Below are 21,605 nucleotides of genomic sequence, written 5' to 3' on the forward strand. Positions count from 1 at the left end.
GATAATTTATAAATAAAAAAGTGTGACGATATAAACCAATGCTGTGTTTGTTTCTGAAGCACTTTAAAGAGCTTTGAAGGTTTCTCAGTTTCATACCAAATTCATACAGTTTGATTTCACAAAATATGATCATTAATAGACAATGGCATGTCCTTGTTTTATTATCATGTTTCCAGGAACTTTAGGATAAATTGTGACAAAATGTAGTTAAGATATTTCTTAACAAATACAGGTTTTGAAACAGATGACCTTAAACAGAAAGACGTTTTTGAAACGGCTTGGCACTGGGTGATTTATTTTAAGATTTGAGATCCTTCTTGGAATTTCACAGGCAAAAATATGTTGCAGTGTGTGTTTAAGTTAAATAAAATGAATAATAACACTTCCACTAATCCACAAATGTGCTAATAATGTAACAAATAAATGCTCTAATAATGTAACAAATTTTAGCTAGGGGCATTAGCATTTTTCACTTAGCACCTTTCACTTAGCTTTCCTTAAATTAAGTTTTCCTGGAAATAATTCTAAAGTGCCGATTTAGTTGGCTGTTTTGTAAATTTTCAGTCAAAAATTACAGGTTGCAGTGGCTCTGTGGGTAGAGTAGCCATCTTGTGATCAGTAGGTTGTAGGTTCAATTCCAGCTTCCTCCTGCCACATGTCAATATGCCCCTGGGCAAGGCACTTAACCCCAAATTGACTACTGATCTGCAAATGGATGAATGTAACTCTAGTGCAAAGTGCTTTGAGTGGAAATGATTAGAGTAGTGTTATCTGATATTTTTTTTTTGAGAAATTTATTTTCAGATTTTCACATACTGTTTATAAAGATTTCTTATTTTTCTGTTTAGATACAGCTAAATGTCAGATTATCTAATAAAACATATAATTTTGTCAAACAAACAAAATGCTATTATTTTTACTTCACTTTTAATGAGGCACAAGAAAGAAGGCATACAAAGCAAAGCTTGTTTTGGAGTAGTTGTGCATAAATGTACGCAGTGAATGTTGCCCACATACAAATATAAAGAATATTGCTTCAAAATGAGAAACATGTTATTAGATAAAAATCATGTTTTTTATATATTTTTTTAACTTCTATGTTTTTCTGTTTGCACCAATCAAATATTAAAGTGATGGATTGAATCTCTAAACAGTCGCCTATTGTTTCCTTATCAACTTTATTCCTTCATTGTTGATTACAATCACATGGAAAGAAAATAGAACACCATACAAAGATTTAACTTTTTTTTCATGTTTATACATATAACATATTTCTAAATGTCAGTATGAACACCGAAAATTTTAAGTCACTGAAATAAAGCAAAGGAAAATACCTTCTAAAATTTTAAGAGAACAATAATATAGAGTCTTGTGGGTTAAACTGGGACACCTCCACATTTACTCTGACTTAAAATAGCTGGAAATAAAGGTAAACAGATTGAGTAGGTATTAGAACCACATGACTCAGCATTCTGGAAGAGATTTGAGCTGACATTTAGCTTGGTGTGCTTCTCACTGTTTCAGGGAAACATCATGGTGAGATCAAAACAAGCTTTCTCTGGAAATTAGAAAGACAACTGCAGCAGTTTTTGAGTTCACTTCATGACATTAACCATGCCACAGTAGATATAGAGTCTGTAACCAAAGGCCCTTCAAAACAAGTGTCAACATTCCCAGATCAGCCCATCAAAGCAAGTTCACTTTGAAACCTGGAGAATGGAAAAGAAAGATAACCTCATCATGGGGCCTACGGCTGACTTACTGCTGGTCATATGAATGTCCTTGACTGTACAATCAGAAACAGACTTTACAAGGAGGAGACAACTTTTTCTTTGTAGAAAAAAAAGCATGAAGCTAGAAAATAATCACAGAAACTGCAGAAAAAAGACTGGAATAATGCTTTTTGGACAGATGAGTCTAAAACTGAATTATTTTCACACAGGAACAGAGGACATGTTTGGCATTTCAAATACAGCAATCCAAGATAAGAATCACATACCAGCTGTGAAACAAAGCAAAATGTGTCATAGTTTGGGGATCCTTTGCAGTAGCTGGACCTGGCCAACTTATTGTGAAAGAATCCACCATCATTTGTGATATGTGTCAGATCTCCACACACCTGCGGATGTTCATCAGCAGTATTTCAGGAGCCTTGTGGTAAAACAAGAACCCATTTAAAACCAGAAGAAGAAGAACCAGAACCTGCTATCCTTAGTGATGTCATAAGGCAATTAAGCTTTCCAGCCCTTTGCTTTGTCATTTGTTACTCACTAGTGACATCTGCTGCTGAAACTGTGACAGCCTCGTCACTTAAAGAAACCATACTTCAAAAAGATTTGTGCAATATTGTCACAGTGTTTTTGGCTAACCCACGAAGGGAGCCACTTTGAACTGTGTCCTGTGATTTTATTTATTAAAATGATTTGTACCTAAACTAATCTCACTATGTTGACTGTCAGTAGCTGTTTTCTCTGCTTTGACAAAAAAGACGTTTGATGTTTGAGTGTCTTGGGAGTGCAGTGATTGTTGGGGCAGAAAGTATTGGTAGAGTTTTGACCTGCTATCTGAAAAACTAAAATTCTTCTAAATTCTTTTCCCTGAATTTCTAGCTGGTTCTGATAGCACAGAATTTTACTCTTCTACTAAATTTAAGTCTGTTTCTGGTGTGTGAGCCTGTTATATCTTTGCTGATCAAACTACAAGTAATGGGAGAATATTTTGCAGAATTTGGATGGCTAGGAAGGAAGTTATGTTTATTCAACTTATTATATGTACGTTCCTGGCACATAGTGCCATTCTATAGCACAATCAAGTCATTATCTTATCTTCAGTTGGTGTAAGAATGCTGTAAATATATCAAATATGACTTGAAATTAAATTTGATTTTGTAATTTAAGGGTTTGAAATTGGATCTCTGCCTCTTTAAAAACTCCTGCTCTTTCTGAAACTCATCCTTCAGGAAGTCATCAAAAATGGCTCCTCTGTTAACAACTTAACAACTTTTTCAAGTAGCTTGTATAATGAGCTCAAAAGATGCTCAGTTTCACCGGAAGTTTGCTGATTGCTGCTGGCTAGTCTGAAGGAGCTAACCCTCCATGCCTTGTTGGGTTTTTAAACACCAAAAAAAAATTGCATGCTAATACCAAATGATAATACTGTCAATAAGTCCATTGAAAAGAAGAACCCATAACCAAAATATTCATATATATTAAAATTAAAATAACATACACACCTCTACTCCCAGATTCTGCCTTGTTCCTAGATGGGATTAGAAATGTTGCTCAGAGTAACAAAACTGCTGATCTTTGTGACTCTCTGTATCATTCATGGTCACATTTCCTGACTTTCTGCCAGATGACCTTTGTGTTGCAATGTCTAAAATTAAACCCATCTTATCAGCCTGTGTTGCACTGACAGAATGAGTGAGCGCTGACTGCAGGGAAAGAGGATTTCCTATTTTGTTGTTTTCCTAAGCAGAAGGTGTAGGAGAGAATTTTGATTTCAATGAGTTTTTAGGAATAAAAGAAGCTGTTTAATCTTATACTGCCGTTTCAGACCTGAGCAGAAGCTCATATCAAAGTCAATGCCCTTCAGTATGGTTTTGGTAGGAGCTCGCTCCTGCACATGGACGAGGAACAAGAACACTTTCTGTTTTTCAGTACATCTATGTGAATCCTGCAGCTGTTTTAGTTCTCCGTATCATTCTTTACACATCATAGCTTATCAGCTTGGTTGTGTAATTATGTTTTGTTTTTGTTTTTTGTTTTTTTTTTCTTGCAAAGTCATCAAAACAAAATAAATAAATAGGTGAGAGTACATTTGAGATAGATTATATTAGAAAATAATGTTAAAGATTCTCAAAGACAGGTAGTGTTTTTTAAGTGTATAAACAAAAACATCCAGGTGAGAAAATTGCACAGGAGTGTCAAGGAAACATTTTTAAACATTTAGTCAAAACCCAATTCTGATGTAGTGACATGGAACCTCAGAAATGTCACTGTTTGTTGGCGTATTGCACAGAAGCTGTTGAAACGTGCAATATTTACAGCCTTAAGTTTTAGTAAGATATGTTTCAAAACATGTCAGCAATAAACATGAACCCAACATGACAAATCCCTTTGTTTACACATCAACCCATCAAGATCTAGGATGTGTGTGCTTTCTGATTGTGCAGAAGCGTTTCCAGAACCAAAGGGGCGTGGCTTACAAGTTGCAGGATTCAGCAAAATAAAATATGTGGGATTTTCCTTTATGAACCACATTCAAGCCAAATGTCCACACACATTTTTGTTGCACTCCGTCCTCAGCATGCTGTTACCTGCATTAGGTTCACGCTGAACAACATATTTCAAAAGTATTTCCTGAGGGGACAGATCCTAGTCAGTCCTTGAATAGAACCAATAATAATTCATGATTATTAATAGAGTGCTAAAATTTCAGAGATTTAATGTGGAACTCAAATATTAAACCTTTCTTTCCATTTTAAGACTTTAAAGGAGGACACCACCTCCAAGCAGCAATATCTGAAGTACTTGTTTTGGAAATGCCTCTGGCCTAATAAGAGAGAATGAAGGGAAGAAAATTATGTTTTAACTTTAGTTGTTGGAAAGCAGTAAATATTTGTTTTTGTTCACTATGATACGGTCATTTGTTCTGTGAAAACTGAACAAATAAAAACTTCTCCGAAAAAAGAAAAAAAAAGCATGTGAGTAACAGCAGGGAGGTTTGGGAACTGGAGCAGCCGGTGACACTCATCCAACACAAGGCAAGGTCGAGGTGAGCACACATGACCCCGCACGCTTCGCCATAAAAGGCTAGCTTCGGCCCTGACCAGTTTCACACAGTTGGTCATGATGAGGGGACTGATCGCATTCGCCGCGCTGTTTGTTGCTGTTCTCGCCAAGGAGACCTTTGAGGGGTGAGTCTTCACAGCATCACAGGTAACAATGTATTTACCTTTAGAAGTCATTAGAAGACCCGAGGACTGGACTGGTTTCTCCATTGCTGTTTATCTGATGTAAAGGAGGTGCACTTTACACAACGGTAAATAATAATGATAGTGGGAAGGTAGATTTTTGACAGGTACTTGAAATCATCCATGGATAAAAAGCCAATGGCTGGAAGGTGGTTAACATCTGATATGTTTAATGGATCTGGTCAGTTTACCTCTTCATCATTTCATTCCTTTCTTCTTCAATTTCATACCTGATAAGAAAACGTTTCCCACCAAGATATTCAAACCTATATGTATCATTGTACATGTTCTTGTTAGTTAAGCATTTTCTCCTCTTATGGAGATACAAAGTCCTAAAATCAGTCATGTGACATTGACAAGCAGGACAGAATGATGGCATGTTTAACTGAAGAATGGGTAAAATTGTGATTTATTGGAATTAGTAGCTTCATGTTCTGCTATAAAGTGTTTTGGAACATGGATTACAAATCAATGGGGCCTAAAATGAAAAACCACTGTTTAGTGCTCAGGAAAACAATCACTCTTCAAGGATCTTTGAATTCTGAGTTAATTCTTCAGACTGATTGCATAGTTTAGATGAGGATTCTGTTTGACCTTTGAAGCCGGGTGTTCTCTTCTTTCAGTTTTGTGTTTTTTCCCAAAAGATAGCATTTTGTCTGTAGGTGGATTTAGCTTGAAGCTGTTTTATCCCTCAGCTAAACTACAGTACAGCTGAGAACAAACAAACAAAATACAGAAAATAAGGACAACGTTCCTTTTTAAAATATTGCCTCCAGCTCATTTGCAAAGCAAACATATACCTTAGCTTTTTCTAAATATTGTTATTTCTGCTCTCATTTGTAGACACCAGGTGCTTCGCATCGTCCCAAAGAATGAGCTCCAACTGGCTCTTCTTAAGAACCAGGAGGAGATAGTGGAGTTTGAGGTTATTTATGTTCTATTGATATTAGCTAGACATCATATTTTTGGTAAAGAGTATCCATACATATTCTGTCTTCATACTGTATTTGTACTTCTTTTAATGTTTCATTCCAGCTGGACGTCTGGATGGGGGTGACTGGTGTGTCCTACCCTGTAGACGTTAGAGTTCCTCCTCACACCCTGGAGACTTTCAAGAGTTACCTGGACAGCCATGACCTTGAGTACTCTACCATGATTGAAGATGTCCAGGTACAAGACCTTGATCACTGATCACTAATCTAGGATCACTGAATCACTTTGTTAGATGTAACCTAAACATGAGTTGTATTTGCTCTCTTAGGCCATCTTGGATATGGAGAGGGAACAGATGAAGTCTGCTGCTCGCCTCGTTCAACCAAGGAACACTGACAGCTTCGACTATGCCAACTATCACACTCTTAGTGAGGTTAGTGCGCACATTTTGCACTAAGATGATTGTCATCTAGATAAGCCAGTACTCAGTGTTTTGAGCTGATACATGGAGAATTAACATTTTTCCATTCCTTCAGATCTACAGTTTCCAGGACATGCTGGTTGCTGAGAATCCCAACTTGGTCAGCAAGATAGTGATCGGTCAGAGCTATGAGGGCCGTCCTCTTAACGTGCTCAAGGTAAAGAATCATGTGGAGGATTTACCTAGAAATGTTTAACATCTCCTCATGAAAGGTTCTCAGAAAGTGAAGTAAAAGTGGTTGAACTGAAGTAGCTGATAGATTGGCTTATAAAACCATTTTTACTCCTCACACAATACCACGTTACCCCAAAAACTTCAAAGGATTTCATTGGGATTTTGTGTGATAGACTAAATAAAAGCAACAGTTCATTTTGATTTAATGTTGACTCTCCAACCTAAGAGGAAGTGATGTTCATTTATCTAACAAGCATCAATTTGGACTGTTGGAGAACAACTTAAGTATGCACAAAGAAAAGTAGAAACTTCATTCAGATAAACTCTTGGTGCAAGGCAACACTGCTAAAAGCTCTGCCGCAGGTCATTGAATTGAATTGTAGTTTTATCAATGGCAGCTGTGGAAGTGAACTAAAGATTCAGTGCCTATTAGCCACGTTTCCAATTTTTGGATTGACATCATCAGCCACTTCATTCGACTCAGAGACGCAGAGATACTGTGCTCAGGGGAGGGCATCTGTCTACAGGACAACTATTGGTCAAATACTTCAAAAATCTGGTCTTGAGACTGGAAAGATGAAAGATCAGTCTAAGTCCAGATCCAAGTCTAATTGAGATTCTGTCACAAGGCTTGAAAACTGATGTTCACACACACATCCTCTACAATCTAATTTAGTTTAGGTTTTAGTTTTCCAGGAATTGTAATGTTCATCTTCTCAAGTTTCAAAACAAATACTCTACCATGACTGCTACTCTCCCTCTCTTCCCATGGCTTTAGTTCAGCACTGGTGGAAGCAATCGTCCTGCCATCTGGATCGACACTGGAATCCACTCCAGGGAGTGGGTCACTCAAGCCAGTGGGCTGTGGTTCGCCAAGAAGGTGCTTCATTTTTGTCCCTATGGTTACCTGAACACCTGAATGTCAGTGTTTTCATTGACAGTGTCCCCCTGGCTGTTGCCACTAGATTGTGACAGATTATGGAAAAGACTCTGCCCTCACCGCCATCCTGAACAACATGGATATCTTCCTGGAGATTGCAACCAACCCTGATGGCTACTACTTTACCCACACCTCTGTAAACCAGTCAATTTTATTCACCAAGAACTCTTGAGGGAACATCCAGTCACAGTTTTGACATCAAAAATTGCAAAACTCAACCATCCATATGTTTTCAGGACCGTATGTGGCGAAAGACAAGGAAGCCCAATCCTGGATATTCCTGTTATGGAGTTGATCCCAACAGGAACTGGAATGCTGGATTTGGACGTAACGTCTTTCTGTTCTATCCATGTCAATTCAATGCGTTGTACAAAAAATTATTTGCCACAGGTCATTTGCCAATGCTACCACCAGGGGGTACCCAACAACAATATTTTTCACATCTGTATTGTTGAACTGTTCCTCCTGTTCAGCTGGTTGTCATCACAAACAAGAATCAGCCAATTCGATAATGACTTAAGGTATTATCAAATTGTTTGTGTTTGTCATGTTCCTCCTAGTACCTGGAGCCAGTAGCTACCCCTGCTCAGAGACGTACCACGGCCCCAGCGCTCACTCTGAGTCTGAGGTTAAGTCCATCGTGGACTTTGTGAAGTCCCATGGCAACATCAAGGCCTTCATCTCCATCCATGCATACTCTCAGATGCTCATGTATCCCTACGGCTACACCACAACTCCAGTGAAGGACCAGGCTGAACTGGTACTTATTGGTTTTATTTTCCACAGGATAGGGATGTAAAATATGCTGTAGAGTTATCCACAACAATTAGTACAATTGGAAAAAAATGCCTAAAAATTGTTCTTGTCTTAGAGTACAATAATCTCACACTAATATAAGCTTTAATTTAACTTTCATCTATTTAATTCATTTGGTATGATAAAAAAAACCCTTCATTTATACTTTTAACTAGTTTAGTACATTTCTAACAATTCCTATGAAGTGGATACAAGAAAAGTCTTATTTTAAACTCATTGGTACGCCTAGAAACTTTTAACTAGCAAACTATGACTCATTTTCCCCTGCAGTATAAATATAACATAAAACAAGCACTTTTGACTAGCAAGTGACGAGAGAAATATGTTATTCCATGCAAATGTGTGTAGATCTTCATAAGTCTGGAAACGGTGACAATAAAGTTTTGATTTTCACAAATCAACCAAATCTACTGACCGGCTCTTTACCATGAATGGCCAGGAACCAAGTGGCAGTTGCAAGGAGGCACACAAAAGCACTTTCTGTTTTTCACTCCACTCAGTGAGAAGGAGAACAGGCATAAGGGGCGGCGTGCCTCAACTCGCATTGTCTGGGTCAACAAATAATTTACCTCTCCACTTAAACAGCTCGAAATGTAACTTGATTATTCTTTTCTGTATGTCTATGTTAGTAAGAATCCAAACAATTTGTTTTTGCAGCACGCTCTGGCCCAGAAAGCGATCACCGACCTGGCCTCCCTGTACGGCACTCGCTACAGATACGGCAGCATCATCAACGTCATCTGTAAGTTTTAGCATCACAAAAAACAGATATGGACTACTTTTATCAGTCAATTTTTGACTTTTTTTTTTCATTTAAACATGTAAACAGTAGATCAAAGATATACATTTTATGAAAGATAAGCAAAAAAACTCCCATAAATCTGTTGTATTAAATTCCATTTTTACGTATTTAGTAATAGGAAGAAGCTGCTCCTTTACGTTCATTGATTTTACTTAAAGTATTATGTAAAATCAACATTTTTGAACTTTACATCATGTTGTAATGTTATCAAAAACATTCCTGGGGTGTTGCCTTGATTCTTTCATGGATGCTTGAGAAATTCTTTAATCTCCCATGGCAACCGAGTGGTTTGCTGTGCAAAATGCCTGTTTGGACCTAACATGCCTATTAATGGCACAGCTCCTCCTCTGAACCGCATTTTCCAAGATTCTGAGCTTCTGCCTCACAGAACACCCATCCCCCTTCAATTCTTCTCTCAGCTCCTTCAGACTAGTCAGTAGCAACTAGCAAACACCAGGTGGAACTCCTCCAGGTGTTCCACCGGGTGTTACTGAAAGTAGTCATCACAACTCGGGCAGAGTTTCAGAAAGAGCAGGCGTTTCTTAAAGAGACAGAGTACAATTTCAAAGTCATAAGTACAAAGTCAAATTTCTTCTAAGTCATATTAGATCTGTATAATATTTTTTATAAAATCTGAAGTTAGCTACTGGTTTGTGGTATTATGCCTGGAAAATACACAATACTGCCATTTTAACATCTTTGTTTTAATCCCAGACCAAGCCAGTGGCTCTACTGTTGACTGGACGTATGAACAGGGCATCAAGTACTCCTACACCTTTGAGCTGAGGGACACCGGTTCCTACGGCTTCCTGCTGCCTGCCAAGCAGATCATCCCCACGGCTGAGGAGACCTGGCTGGCTCTGATGGCCCTCATGGATCACACCTACAAGAACCCATATTAAAGTGCCAGTTTGTTCAGGACAGGACTGAATTCCAGCTGCTGTCTCTGTTTCACTGTAATCTTTGAGGTGAAAACAAAATCTTAACTATATTAAAAAAGAGAGATAAAAATAAAAGATCACAACAAAAACAAACAAATCTGTTTCTTTCCGATGCACCTTAGTTTAAAACTTGAGTTTGAGGTTATCAAAGTTTTTTGTCATCAAAGTGTAATCCTTAGCAGATGATGGCATGGCCTTGTCTTATCATGTCTACAGGCCAGATTCCAGAATCTTTAGGACAAATTGTGATAAAATGCATTCAAATACAGGTTTTGTGTCACATGACAAGAAGCTAATTGAAACAACATAGCACCGATTGATTTATTTAAAAATAATTTGGAATTCTTACTGACTAAAGTAACATTTCTGTAAATTATGACATGCAAAGTTCACTTTCGGAAGGACTGTTTGAGTTAGATTAGATGAATTGTGGGTGCGCCACTATTATAATCTGCCAACATGATAATAGTTGGGCTAATTTTCATTTTGGTGCTTGTCACTTAGTGTTTTTGCTAACATTGAAAATATTTAGCACACTAAGCTTGCTCTTTTTTAATTTTCAGAATTAATAAAATTATCAGCTGCTTAGAATTTTAATCTCAGAAATCTGACTTCAGTTTTCTGAGACCAAAAGTCAGAATTCTAAGAAAAAAGTCAAAATTCTTATTTTTCAGAGGCCCTGATCAGCTTCCACACTATGCAGTTTTCTTATAATTTAATTTATGTAAAAACATGCAGGCCTACATGTTCAGTTTCAGTTGTACTCACCATTTAGCTTGATTAATTATAAATCTATATCAGACTGGGACAAAAAACAGGAAGGATGCTGTGGTATCTGCATATCTCACAAAATTTATTTCGAGGCTTATGAAATAAGTTCTAAACACACAACCACTGTTAAGAAACCCAACAAAACAAGAAAGACGATAACCCATAAATGGAACACTTGTCATGAAATTAATAGCCATTATTTATTTCTTTATATTATAGCACCTTCATATAACTCCCAAGCTTATATATTTTATATAAATATGAAAAAAATAACACAAAGGGGAAACATTTAGACCACATTTCTTACAGAATGTACAGATGCACCTAGGAAGGAAGTGTGTTATGTTGCTGTGTAACTAAACAAGCTTTGAACTAGCTTCCTCTTTCTGGGGAAACTGGACGTAACATATGTTTGTCTAAAAGCTTAAACTTCAAACAGCATGGTGCAATTCCTGCTGGTGAAACCCAGATGTATTCCTGAATATGGACTGAGGACGGATCTGACCCACCGCAGCCTTTAAAAAGCTGTTTGGTCCAAGGGTGTGTTTGAGTTTTTCCATCATGATGAAGAAGCTCGTTGCGTTTGCTGCTCTGCTTGTTGCTGTTCTCAGCAAAGAAGACTTCCATGGGTAAGTGAGCCAGCAAACCTTCTTCTGACCATTGACTACACTGAGTCAGACAAAATCTTGTTATTTTTGCTTTATTATTAACGATGTGCAAGAAAGAAAGTACACAGAGCAAAGTCTGCTTTGTAATAATTACATATGAATGTGGACAATGTTGACAACATACAAGTAATAATATTGCTTCAAAATGAGAAACATATATTAAGCAACCATCAGTGATGTTCTAGATTTTTTTTAACTCCTCTGTTTGCATTAAGTAAGTGATAATTTCAAGTAATTTAAATAAAGAAAAACAAAGAAAAATGGGTTTTACATTTTTAAGTGAATTATGATTTTAAAAAAATCTGTGTCTGGGTTGATTGGAATACCCCACTGTTATTTCCACTTAAAATTGCCAAAAATATGCAGAAACATATTGAGTCGGAAGCACCTTATTAGAACCTTATGACTCAGCATTTTGAAGGAGGTTTGAACTGTTGACAATTAGTTTTGTCTACTCCTGAAGAAATGTACTCCAAACCCCCTAAAATCTCATCAAGGGGCCTACAGCTGACTCTTACTGCTGGTTATATGAAAGTCCATGTCTGCACACTCAGAAACAGACTTTACAAGGAGGAGAAAACTTTTGCTTTGTAGGAAAAACATGAAGCCAGAAAATAAACACAAAAACTATAGAAAAAGACTCCTACTGGAATAATGTTCATTGGTCAGATGAGTCTAAAACTGAATTATTTTCACATAGAAACAGAAGACATGTTTGGTGGACATATTTACCACTGATGGTAACCACATCAGCTGGTTACCATTTACCTGCAGTTGGTAAATGGTAACTGACTGCAGGAGAAAAATGACTTGCAGGTGTACATTGTGCATCCACCCACCCATCCATCCATTTTCTTCCGCTTCATCCCATACCTGTAAATAACCCATCCTGTGGTCCAAGACATAAAAGGCTATGTCTTTAGTAAAGACTTTTATTTACCAAGAGACTAAATGTGCTTCTGCTTGGTTGGGAAAACTGCACGATCATTTCCTGAAAAGCTGCTTTTACAAAGTCACTGTTCAGTGACAAAATTGTGTAAAAAAATTTTTTTACAGAATGTCTGCTATTTAATGACTGGACATGCAGGTAGAAAAAAATATTACTTGAAAGACTGCTAAGGTTGTGTGTGTGTGTTTGCATTTGACACATTGTAAGGCAGTGGTGCCCAAAGTGGGTCCTGAAGGCCCGGCATCCTGCATGTTTTAGTTCTCTCCCTGGTTTAACGCACCTGGATCAAATGATGGCTCGTTAGAAGGCCTAAGAGGAACATTGACAAGCTGAAAGATTGTTACTACCACCAGGGAGAGAACTAAAACATGCAGGATGCCGGCCCTGGAGGACCGACTTTGGACACCCTTGTTGTAAGGACTATTTTCCTAACACATTATGTTGTGTGGACCAGCTGCTCCTTGTGGGATGTAACAATTGGTGTTTTGAATTTATCAGTTAGGTTTATTATGCATTCAGACAAAACGCATCCTGAGCATGTGCACTTTGAATGCAGACGCTTGACCTTTTTTTTTTATTTTTTAAAGGTTTTATTGGCTCTAGTGGGCTTTATTTGATAGTGAATTGACAGGAAAGTGGGCAATGAGAGAGGGGAAAACATGTGGCAAAGGTCACCAAGCTGGTAATTGAACCTGTGACAGCCAGGACTAAGGCCTACTTATGTGGGTTGTGCTTAACCCCTGTGTCACCACAGCACCCCAGACACTTGACATTTTGCTCTACACCTACCGTTCCAAGCATCTGGTTTACATTCAAAGTCTATGTGGAGGCATGTCAAACATGTCAAAATCGCTCTAGCCATTGATTTCCACTGCCGGCCTATTTATCGGACACGTCAAACACTAAAAACGCGTCAAATAGGGCCATGCTAGACACGTGAAACGTGCAGCAACTGGCCCTCGAGGTGCCCATTGAATGTAAACCAGACATGCAAAATGCCAGGTGTAGAGCAAAATGTCAAGCATCTGCATTCAAAGTGCACACAAGTCGAACTTGTAGCGACTCCAATATACATCCAAATAATAATAATAAAAAAGGTTGTTTACAAGAATGTTAAGCCAAGTCAGAGCTCAGTACTGAATCTAACGGGGCTGAAAAGGGTTTGGACAAGAAATATCTTTAAATCGAACAGGTTTGGAGATGTTTTGCAAGGCAACAAGTGAAAATACTGAGGCAAAATGTAGCCACCTGACGGACTCCCAGCAAAGAACCATCATTACTGAAAATGATTCAGAAGTTGCTTTTATAACTGGGAAAGTTCTAGTTCCACTGCCAGACGATTTCTCTTCTAACAAGACATTTTCCTCCAAATTATAAATGGAACTTTTTCATCAATATTACAGAATTATTGACTTCAAACAAGCTCCTATATCTTGCTGACAAATCACTTGTAAGTTAGCTTAGTCATATCTCCAATGTGGTAGGACATTTGCACACAAAATTAGACCACAAAGACTTAGTAAGATTTTGCAGTGTACCAGTAATTCTGAGACTAAATTTGGTTTTGTGAAAGATAAGAAGATTGCCAGCTCTTACCCCCACAGAGCATGAAGAGATTCTCAAAGCCTCGCTCACACATGGTGGTAGCCGCCAGGCTGGCTGTTTGAGTTTTTCCATCATGATGAAGAAGCTTGTTGTGTTTGCTGCTCTGCTTGTTGCTGTTCTCAGCAAAGAGGACTTCCGTGGGTAAGTGAGCCAGCAAACCTTCTTCTGACCATTGACTACACTGAGTCAGACAAATTCTTGTTATTTTTGCTTTACTTTTACCAAGGTGCAAGAAAAAAGGGACACAGAGCAAAGTCTACTTTGTAATAATTCCAAATATGTGCACAATGTTGTCCACATACAAACATAAATAATATTGCTTCAAAATGAGAAATGTGCATTATTAACCCTTGTGAAAAATTATATACTAAGTACATAAAATGTTAGCATACTTGACCTAGATTAATCATCAGTATACTTCAAGTTAGTTCAGGACTAGTTAACTTGAAACATGTAATATTTGTGATCGAATTACATTTAAAATATACTTAGAATGTCTTCCAAGTATATAAGCATTACATATTTTATAAATTAGTACTGTGATCACAGTATGCTCCAATTAAAGTTTCTGTTTATTACAATTGTTAATAAAGTTCACTTTTTACTTATCAATGTCTTATTATTCTGCGTTACCACTTTGTACATTATATGCTCCATACACACTACAGTCCTACAAACATATCAGGCAACCAGTACACAGAAGGATCAAAAAACTAATTTTTTTACACTTTCCGATTGAAAAAAATTACTTTGTGTATTCAAGATTATTCGAAAGTTGATCATGGTCTCTGCCAAGAGACGTAGGTACTCCAACATACAAGGAGAAGCAAAAACGTCTATTAAGTATTAACTCTCTAGTACACCAACATTACTATTACTGTTTTTATGCATTGCCTGCGATCTATGTAGCAAGACAAAGAGCTTTCCTTCCAAAGAAAACATGCAAGCGTTGGTAGAGTTTGCAAAACTCTGCCACAAGAATGTGGAAACATAGTTTGGTCTGATGAAACCTACGTTGAGCTTTATGGAAATAATCCTAAAAGCCATATTAAGCACAAAACACAGCTGCACACACAAAATGCTGGTTCAAAGTCTTCAGGCAGAAAGCTGATGATGAAGAGGGACCTGGTATTTTAGTAAAAAATGAGAAATTGGTGTGTTTCGATTAAGCAAATTTATTTTCAAAATGTCAGATTGAGTAATTAATATCATATGGTCAATGGAAACACAGCTTCTGTCTCCACACTCAAAAAATTTATCTTAGTTTTTATTAATGGCTTTAGAAAAAGATCCTGCACCATAATTAATGGAGGAAAAGTAAAACTGTTTTCCCAAAGCAAAATTTCCAGCTGTGATCTTGCATGCTTGCAATTCACAAATAAAGACAAAGATTAAAATGATCATTTCATATACTATTACTCTCTAAGAGTGATGCATAGCTTTTCAGGTAGTAGGGTTTTGTTTATTTCACACTAAGAGAGGGCCAATGTCAGAGCAGCTTGATGAAGATAAGTGTTTTTTCAGTGTCCAACATCTGCAAAAGCAGAGCCACACAACTTATCTTTTTCATGTGCTGCCACCTCAGTAAGTAACTTGCTGGAATAATATCACTGTGTTTCTTTTGTAGGCATCAGGTTTTCCGGATTGTGCCGAAAGATGATGTCCAATTGGCCCTTGTCAGAGTTATGGAAGACATATTGGACTTGGAGGTTATTTTACAATTGAGACTATTGATTTGACAGTAGAAGTAAAAACAACACAGATTTATGCAGCATGTGAAACATCTGTGTGTTTTTACAGCTGGACTTCTGGAGATGGGTGACGCCTGTGGACGTCAGAGTTCCCTCTCACAGCCTGCAGGTTGTCAAGAGCTACATGGAGCGTCACAGCATCAAGTACTTCACCATGATTAAAGACCTACAGGTACTACAAAACTCGGCAATATGTAGTGTAAGCTTCTATAGGGCGAGGTTTGTGAAACCGCATTGGTGTTCCATCACACTCTTTGTTTCTGAGGCATCATTTAACCAGGTTACGTTGCAGGCTTTGCTGGATGAGGAGCGGAGGCAGATGAAGTCCGCCGCTCCTGCTGGAAACACTGACAGCTTCGACTACACCAACTACCACACTCTCAGTCAGGTTAGTTTAAGTTCATTATCAGTGTATACGCAGAGCTGAATATTACACGGAGAATGTTTATTATTATAACATCTGGTTTTGTCTTACATCATAAAAACGTAATGTCAAAGATTCCAAAATTCAACTTCAGAGTCAGGGTTAATCTTTTTGACTTCCTTTCAGATCTACAGTTTCCAGGACATGCTAGTGGTTGAGAATCCAAAGTTGGTCAGCAAGACAGTGATCGGCCACAGCGTCGAGGGCCGTCCACTTAATGTCCTCAAGGTAGAAGACGTTTCAGAAAATCTAGTCTCTTTCTAAACCAAACCATGACTTCAAATGGAAATGGAAATCACACAACCATCACATTTATCATTTGCACTTTGTTGTTCCTGAGTTCTTCTTCTGCTTCTGCTTCTTCTGCTTCTTCTCTACAGTTCAGCACTGGTGGAAGCAACCGTCCAGCTATCTGGATCGACACTGGGATCCATGCCAGAGAGTGGGTCACTCAGGCCAGTGGCATTGTTTTCGCCAAGAAGGTGGTTTGATCATTTCAGTACCTGTTGCCTCTGAGCAGACAAAAACTGCTGTAATATTTATTATTGTTGCTTTTTGTTCACAGATTGTGACAGAATATGGAACGGACTCTGTTCTCACTGAAATCCTTAACAGAATGGATATTTTCTTAGAGATGGTGGTCAACCCTGATGGGTACCACTTCACCCACACCAACGTGAGACGGGCACACTTAGACATAAACTATAGGACCCTGTTGTTCTTTAGACAACTGAAAATATGCTTCTTTTTAGGAACTTTATCATTTCACTAACATGTCAGATCAGGTACACATAATCAGAGGACAACTGAAAAAAAAAAGAATATCAAACAGTTTCTCTGTTGTTTCCAGAACCGAATGTGGCGTAAGAACAGGAAGCAGAATCAGGACTCCAGCTGTGTTGGTGTGGACCTGAACCGGAACTGGAATGCTGGGTTTGGAGGTAGAACTTTTTTTCCATAAGGAAAATTCAAACAATTGGCGATGAGCAAAACTAAAAATTTTGTTGCACTATACCTAAACTAATACAATCAGCATAAGAGATGGAAAATGGTGGTTAGCAAATTAACTTAACTTTCATTTTAATTCTTATTTATTTTATATAAATTATTCTTCTAACCCTGGGCAGCACTTTGATCAGCGTTAATGTTATGTAGTGTCTTATCAATAAGTTGGTGTGACATTCCTTTCGATCTCATCAATTCCATGATGCATTTTTAACTTAATTCAAATTAATCCACATAAAAAAATTGTCTCAAACTTTTTGTCTTTCCTTTTTTGTTCTCTGATGCTTAAACATTTAGGACGTGGTTCCAGCAACAATCCATGCACAGAGACCTATCATGGAACCAGGGCTCATTCTGAGCCTGAAGTCAAGTCCATTGTAAAATTTGTGAGGTCACATGGCAACATCAAGGCCTTCATCTCCATCCATTCCTACTCACAGATGCTCTTGTACCCCTACGGTTACACCAGGAATCCTGCCAAAGACCAGGCTGAGCTGGTACAAACACTTCTGCTCTAGTCCTTAGTCTGTTATTCTTAATAAACAAGAACATTTATATGAGACATCTTGCATACCTTTGAAGCTCGATTGTTTGGTAACTATGGTCAATTTCATTTTGCAGGACCAAGTTGCTCAAAAGGCCGTCACTGCTCTGGCCTCCTTGTATGGCACCAACTACAGATACGGGAGCATCATCAAGACCATCTGTGAGTCCCCAAGACATTTGGCCACAGTAAACTTCATTGTGCATTTGCTAAAGCTTGTGTAGTTTTTAAATATAAGAGATTACATCCTCTTTAGCATGGGGTGCTATTTGTAAAGATACACGGCAAAAAATTAACAGCAATTTCTCGGTTTGGGAACAAAAAGTAGGAGTTCACTTTTCAAAGTCATATTTTCACTAAATATTTAACTCAGAAGCTAAATATTTAGTATGAAAACTTAGTTTTTAAATTAATTATGTAGTTATAAAGCTAAATATTTAATTTTCAAACTAGATATTCAGTTCCATACTAAACATTTAAGTCTGTGGTAAACATTTGGCTATCAATCTAAATATTTAGTTAGCAAGCCAAGTATTCAGTTTGTAAAAAAAAAAAAAAGTTTGGCTTGTAAATTAAATATTTAGTTTGGAGAATAAGCATTTAGTTTACAAAATAAATATTTAGCTCAGACTTAAACCTCGTGTTATGTTCGTTTGTGATGTACAGCTATAATGTTCCCGGGTCAAATTGACCCGGAACATAACAGGAGCGTTAAACATTCAATTGGGAATTCAACTTAATTTGGAAACTAAGTACCGGTACTTAGCTTCCTAACTAAATAAAACTAAATGTAATTTGAAAGCTAAATAAATTAAACATTTAGTTTGGGATTCTGATTTTTATAAATATCTGAATAACATGTTGACTTTGAAAAATGAACACCCACATTTGTTCCTCTAAGACAGGCTAACGAAACCAAAATACTGCAGTTCATTTTTTCCAGAGTAATTTTACAAACAGCACCCCATACTTGAGAGCAAACAGGTACACAACAACTCAGACTCACTTACAGCATACAAGAAACTTCTACCAGTACCAGTAGTGTTTTGCTGTGTCAATATAACTAACATAACGTTTTCTTTTAAGCTAGTTTTCAGCAACATAATTTGATTTGGGTAGCCAGAGTGACATATTCTAGTTCCAGAAAATCAGACAACAATTGTGTAAAGTAACTTTGTTTTCACTGCAGACCAATCTAGTGGGGGCTCCATCGACTGGACCTACAAGAAGGGAATCAAGTACTCCTACACCTTTGAACTGAGGGACACCGGCCACTTTGGCTTCATCCTCCCTGCCAATCAAATTGTTCCCACTGCCAATGAGACATGGCTGGCTCTGAAGGTCATTATGGATCACACCCTCAAGAACCCGTACTAAAAGAACAGAATGGAAGCCTTGAGGCCTTCCATGTACTTTTTGAGTTTTATTTGCTAATATAAAACAAAGACAATAAAAATGCATATCAGAAAATGAAGAATTACTATTGTTTTACTTATTGTTCAACAATTACTGTGAAAATGCATTTTAGCTCCAGTTTTGTGAATGGTGTTATGATATGTGTCATAATTACAAAGTCGGTCTTCTATCACCTCAAGAACATTTCCAGGATTGAAAGAGCAATGCCTCATGAAGATCTTGAGTCATTCATCCATGCATTTACCTTTAGACAAAATAAGTAAAATTGTAAAGCATACTTTAAATGCAGTCATTTTACAAATTTAATCTCACAAGACTGGTTGCAGTAATATAGCTTTTACCTAACTTCACTTTTATCCAAGTTGCTCTGACCAGAAATACTTTCAATATCTTTCACATGACAAACATCCTCATCTTTATTTCTGGTCCAAGTTATACAGGTCTTTCTCAAAAAATTAGCATATTGTGATAAAGTTAATTATTTTCCATAATGTAGTGATAAAAATTAAACTGTCATATATTTTAGATTCATTGCACACCAACTGAAATATTTCTGGTCTTTTATTGTTTTAATACTGATGATTTTGGCATACAGCTCATGAAAACCCAAATTTCCTATCTCAAAAAATTAGCATATCATGAAAAGGTTCTCTGAACGAGCAATTAACCTAATCATCTGAATCAACAAAGTAACTCTAAACACCTGCAAAAGATTCCCGAGGTTTTTAAAAACTCCCAGCCTGGTTCATTACTCAAAACTGCAATCATGGGTAAGACTGCCGACCTGACTGCTGTCCAGAAGGCCGTCATTGACACCCTCAAGCAAGAGGGTAAGACACAGAAAGACATTTCTGAATGAATAGGCTGTTCCCAGAGTGCTGTATCAAGGCACCTCAGTGAGAAGTCAGTGGGAAAGAAGAAGTGTAGCAGAAAACGCTGCACAACGAGAAGAGGTGACCGGAACCTGAGGAAGATTGTGGAGAAGGGCCGATTCCAGACCTTGGGGGACCTGCGGAAGCAGTGGACCGAGTCTGGAGTAGAAACATCCAGAGCCACTGTGCACAGGTGTGTATAGAAAAGGGGCTACAGGTCCCTCATTCCCCAGGTCAAAGGTCAAGCCACTATTGAACCAAAAACAGCAGCAGAAGCGCCTGACCTGGGCTACAGAGAAGCAGCACTGGACTGTTGCTCAGTGGTCCAAAGTACTTTTTTCAGATGAAAGAAAATTTTGCATGTCATTCAGAAATCAAGGTGCCAGAGTCTGGAGGAAGACTGGGGAGAAGGAAATGCCAGAAGTCCAGTGTCAAGTACCCACAGTCAGTGATGGTCTGGGGAGCCATGTCAGCTGCTGGTGTTGGTCCACTGTGTTTTATTGAGGGCAGGGTCAATGCAGCAGCTATCAGGAGATTTTGGAGCACTTCATGCTTCCATCTGCTGAAAAGCTTTATGGAGATGAAGATTTCATTTTTCAGCATGACCTGGCACCTGCTCACAGTGCCAAAACCACTGACCATGATATTACTGTGCTCAATTGGCCTGCCAACTCTCCTGACCTGAACCCCACAGAGAATCTGTGGGATATTGTGAAGAGAAAGTTGAGAGACGCAAGACCCAACACTCTGGATGAGCTTAAGGCCGCTATCGAAGCATCCTGGGCTCCATAACACCTCAGCAGTGCCACAGGCCGATTGCCTCCATGCCTCGCCGCTTTGAAGCAGCCATTTCTGCTAAAGGATTCCCGACCAAGTATTGAGTGCATAACTGAACATAATTATTTGAAGGTTGACTTTTTTGGTATTAAAACACTTTTCTTTTTTTGGTCGGATGAAATATGCTAATATTTTGAGATGGGAATTTTGGGTTTTCATGAGCTGTATGCCAAAATCATCAGTATTAAAACAAAAAAAAGTCGGTGTGCAATGAATCTAAAATATGACAACTTAATTTTTATCATTACATTATGGAAAATAATGAACTTTATCACAATATGCTAATTTTTTTTAGAAGAACCTGTAGATATTAAGTAAACATACAAATTATTCAGTTTTATAAAACTGTGGACAGATCGTTAGCTTTAGCCACCGCGACATGCTAAACTGGATTCCTAATAAACGAAGACAAGCATCGACTACAGGATGTTTTCCCCCGTACTTCTCCCAGTAACTAAATACCTAACTACGGACAGTCAGACAAAACCGTATTTATGTTAAAAGATAAATACGACCTGCCATAGCGGATCTGGAGTATTGAACTGAGCGATTTAAGTTGTTTTCCCAGGTTGTTTTTGTCAGTTTATTCATGGTTTCTTCTGGTTCGAGTCAAGCTAATTTGTCTTTGAGCGCAACACACCTGGTTGAGGCTCAAGACGGCGGTATTTACAGAAGCTTGAAACAGCTAGCTTAGAAACCGA

The 21,605-nt window shown here is 37.9% G+C and overlaps 2 protein-coding genes across 3 annotated transcripts; both read left to right on the plus strand.

Annotated features, from left to right (window-relative positions):
* Positions 1 to 4,811: 4,811 nt before the first annotated feature.
* Positions 4,812 to 10,155, plus strand: LOC103150616 (carboxypeptidase A1-like). The gene is made up of 11 exons (XM_007570308.2): positions 4,812 to 4,918; positions 5,819 to 5,900; positions 6,011 to 6,145; positions 6,237 to 6,341; positions 6,445 to 6,546; positions 7,342 to 7,443; positions 7,529 to 7,639; positions 7,740 to 7,830; positions 8,064 to 8,263; positions 8,977 to 9,061; positions 9,836 to 10,155. Exons 1-11 carry the CDS (start codon positions 4,851 to 4,853, stop codon positions 10,021 to 10,023), a joined length of 1,269 nt encoding a protein of 422 aa, XP_007570370.1. The 5' UTR covers positions 4,812 to 4,850; the 3' UTR covers positions 10,024 to 10,155.
* A 1,057-nt stretch (positions 10,156 to 11,212) lies between these two features.
* On the plus strand, positions 11,213 to 19,249 carry LOC103150618 (carboxypeptidase A1-like). 2 transcript variants are annotated; one of them, XM_007570311.2, is made up of 11 exons: positions 11,213 to 11,462; positions 15,683 to 15,764; positions 15,856 to 15,978; positions 16,099 to 16,194; positions 16,357 to 16,458; positions 16,611 to 16,712; positions 16,796 to 16,906; positions 17,081 to 17,171; positions 17,533 to 17,732; positions 17,857 to 17,941; positions 18,969 to 19,249. In XM_007570311.2, the coding sequence occupies exons 1-11, from the start codon at positions 11,395 to 11,397 to the stop codon at positions 19,154 to 19,156; spliced, it is 1,248 nt and encodes a 415-aa protein (XP_007570373.1). In that variant the 5' UTR covers positions 11,213 to 11,394; the 3' UTR covers positions 19,157 to 19,249. The 2 variants fall into 2 exon arrangements, with proteins under 2 accessions (XP_007570373.1, XP_007570374.1); XM_007570312.2 differs by lacking the exon at positions 11,213 to 11,462 and adding an exon at positions 14,069 to 14,196.
* The last annotated feature ends 2,356 nt before the right edge of the window (positions 19,250 to 21,605 follow it).

The sequence above is a fragment of the Poecilia formosa genome, unplaced genomic scaffold (assembly GCF_000485575.1).
Source record: "Poecilia formosa unplaced genomic scaffold, Poecilia_formosa-5.1.2 Scaffold258, whole genome shotgun sequence".
NCBI lineage: Eukaryota > Metazoa > Chordata > Actinopteri > Cyprinodontiformes > Poeciliidae > Poecilia > Poecilia formosa.

What these genes read in the sequence shown, in the direction of transcription:
- LOC103150616 (XM_007570308.2), top strand. Translation starts at nt 4,851, where the DNA reads ATGATGAGGGGACTGATCGCATTCGCCGCGCTGTTTGTTGCTGTTCTC. An exon ending in GGCTGTGGTTCGCCAAGAAG is followed by an intron (nt 7,444 to 7,528) that starts GTGCTTCATTTT and finishes TGTTGCCACTAG; the next exon opens with ATTGTGACAGATTATGGAAA. An exon ending in TGAAGGACCAGGCTGAACTG is followed by an intron (nt 8,264 to 8,976) that starts GTACTTATTGGT and finishes TTGTTTTTGCAG; the next exon opens with CACGCTCTGGCCCAGAAAGC.
- LOC103150618 (XM_007570311.2), top strand. Translation starts at nt 11,395, where the DNA reads ATGATGAAGAAGCTCGTTGCGTTTGCTGCTCTGCTTGTTGCTGTTCTC. An exon ending in GCATTGTTTTCGCCAAGAAG is followed by an intron (nt 16,713 to 16,795) that starts GTGGTTTGATCA and finishes TTTTGTTCACAG; the next exon opens with ATTGTGACAGAATATGGAAC. An exon ending in CCAAAGACCAGGCTGAGCTG is followed by an intron (nt 17,733 to 17,856) that starts GTACAAACACTT and finishes TTCATTTTGCAG; the next exon opens with GACCAAGTTGCTCAAAAGGC.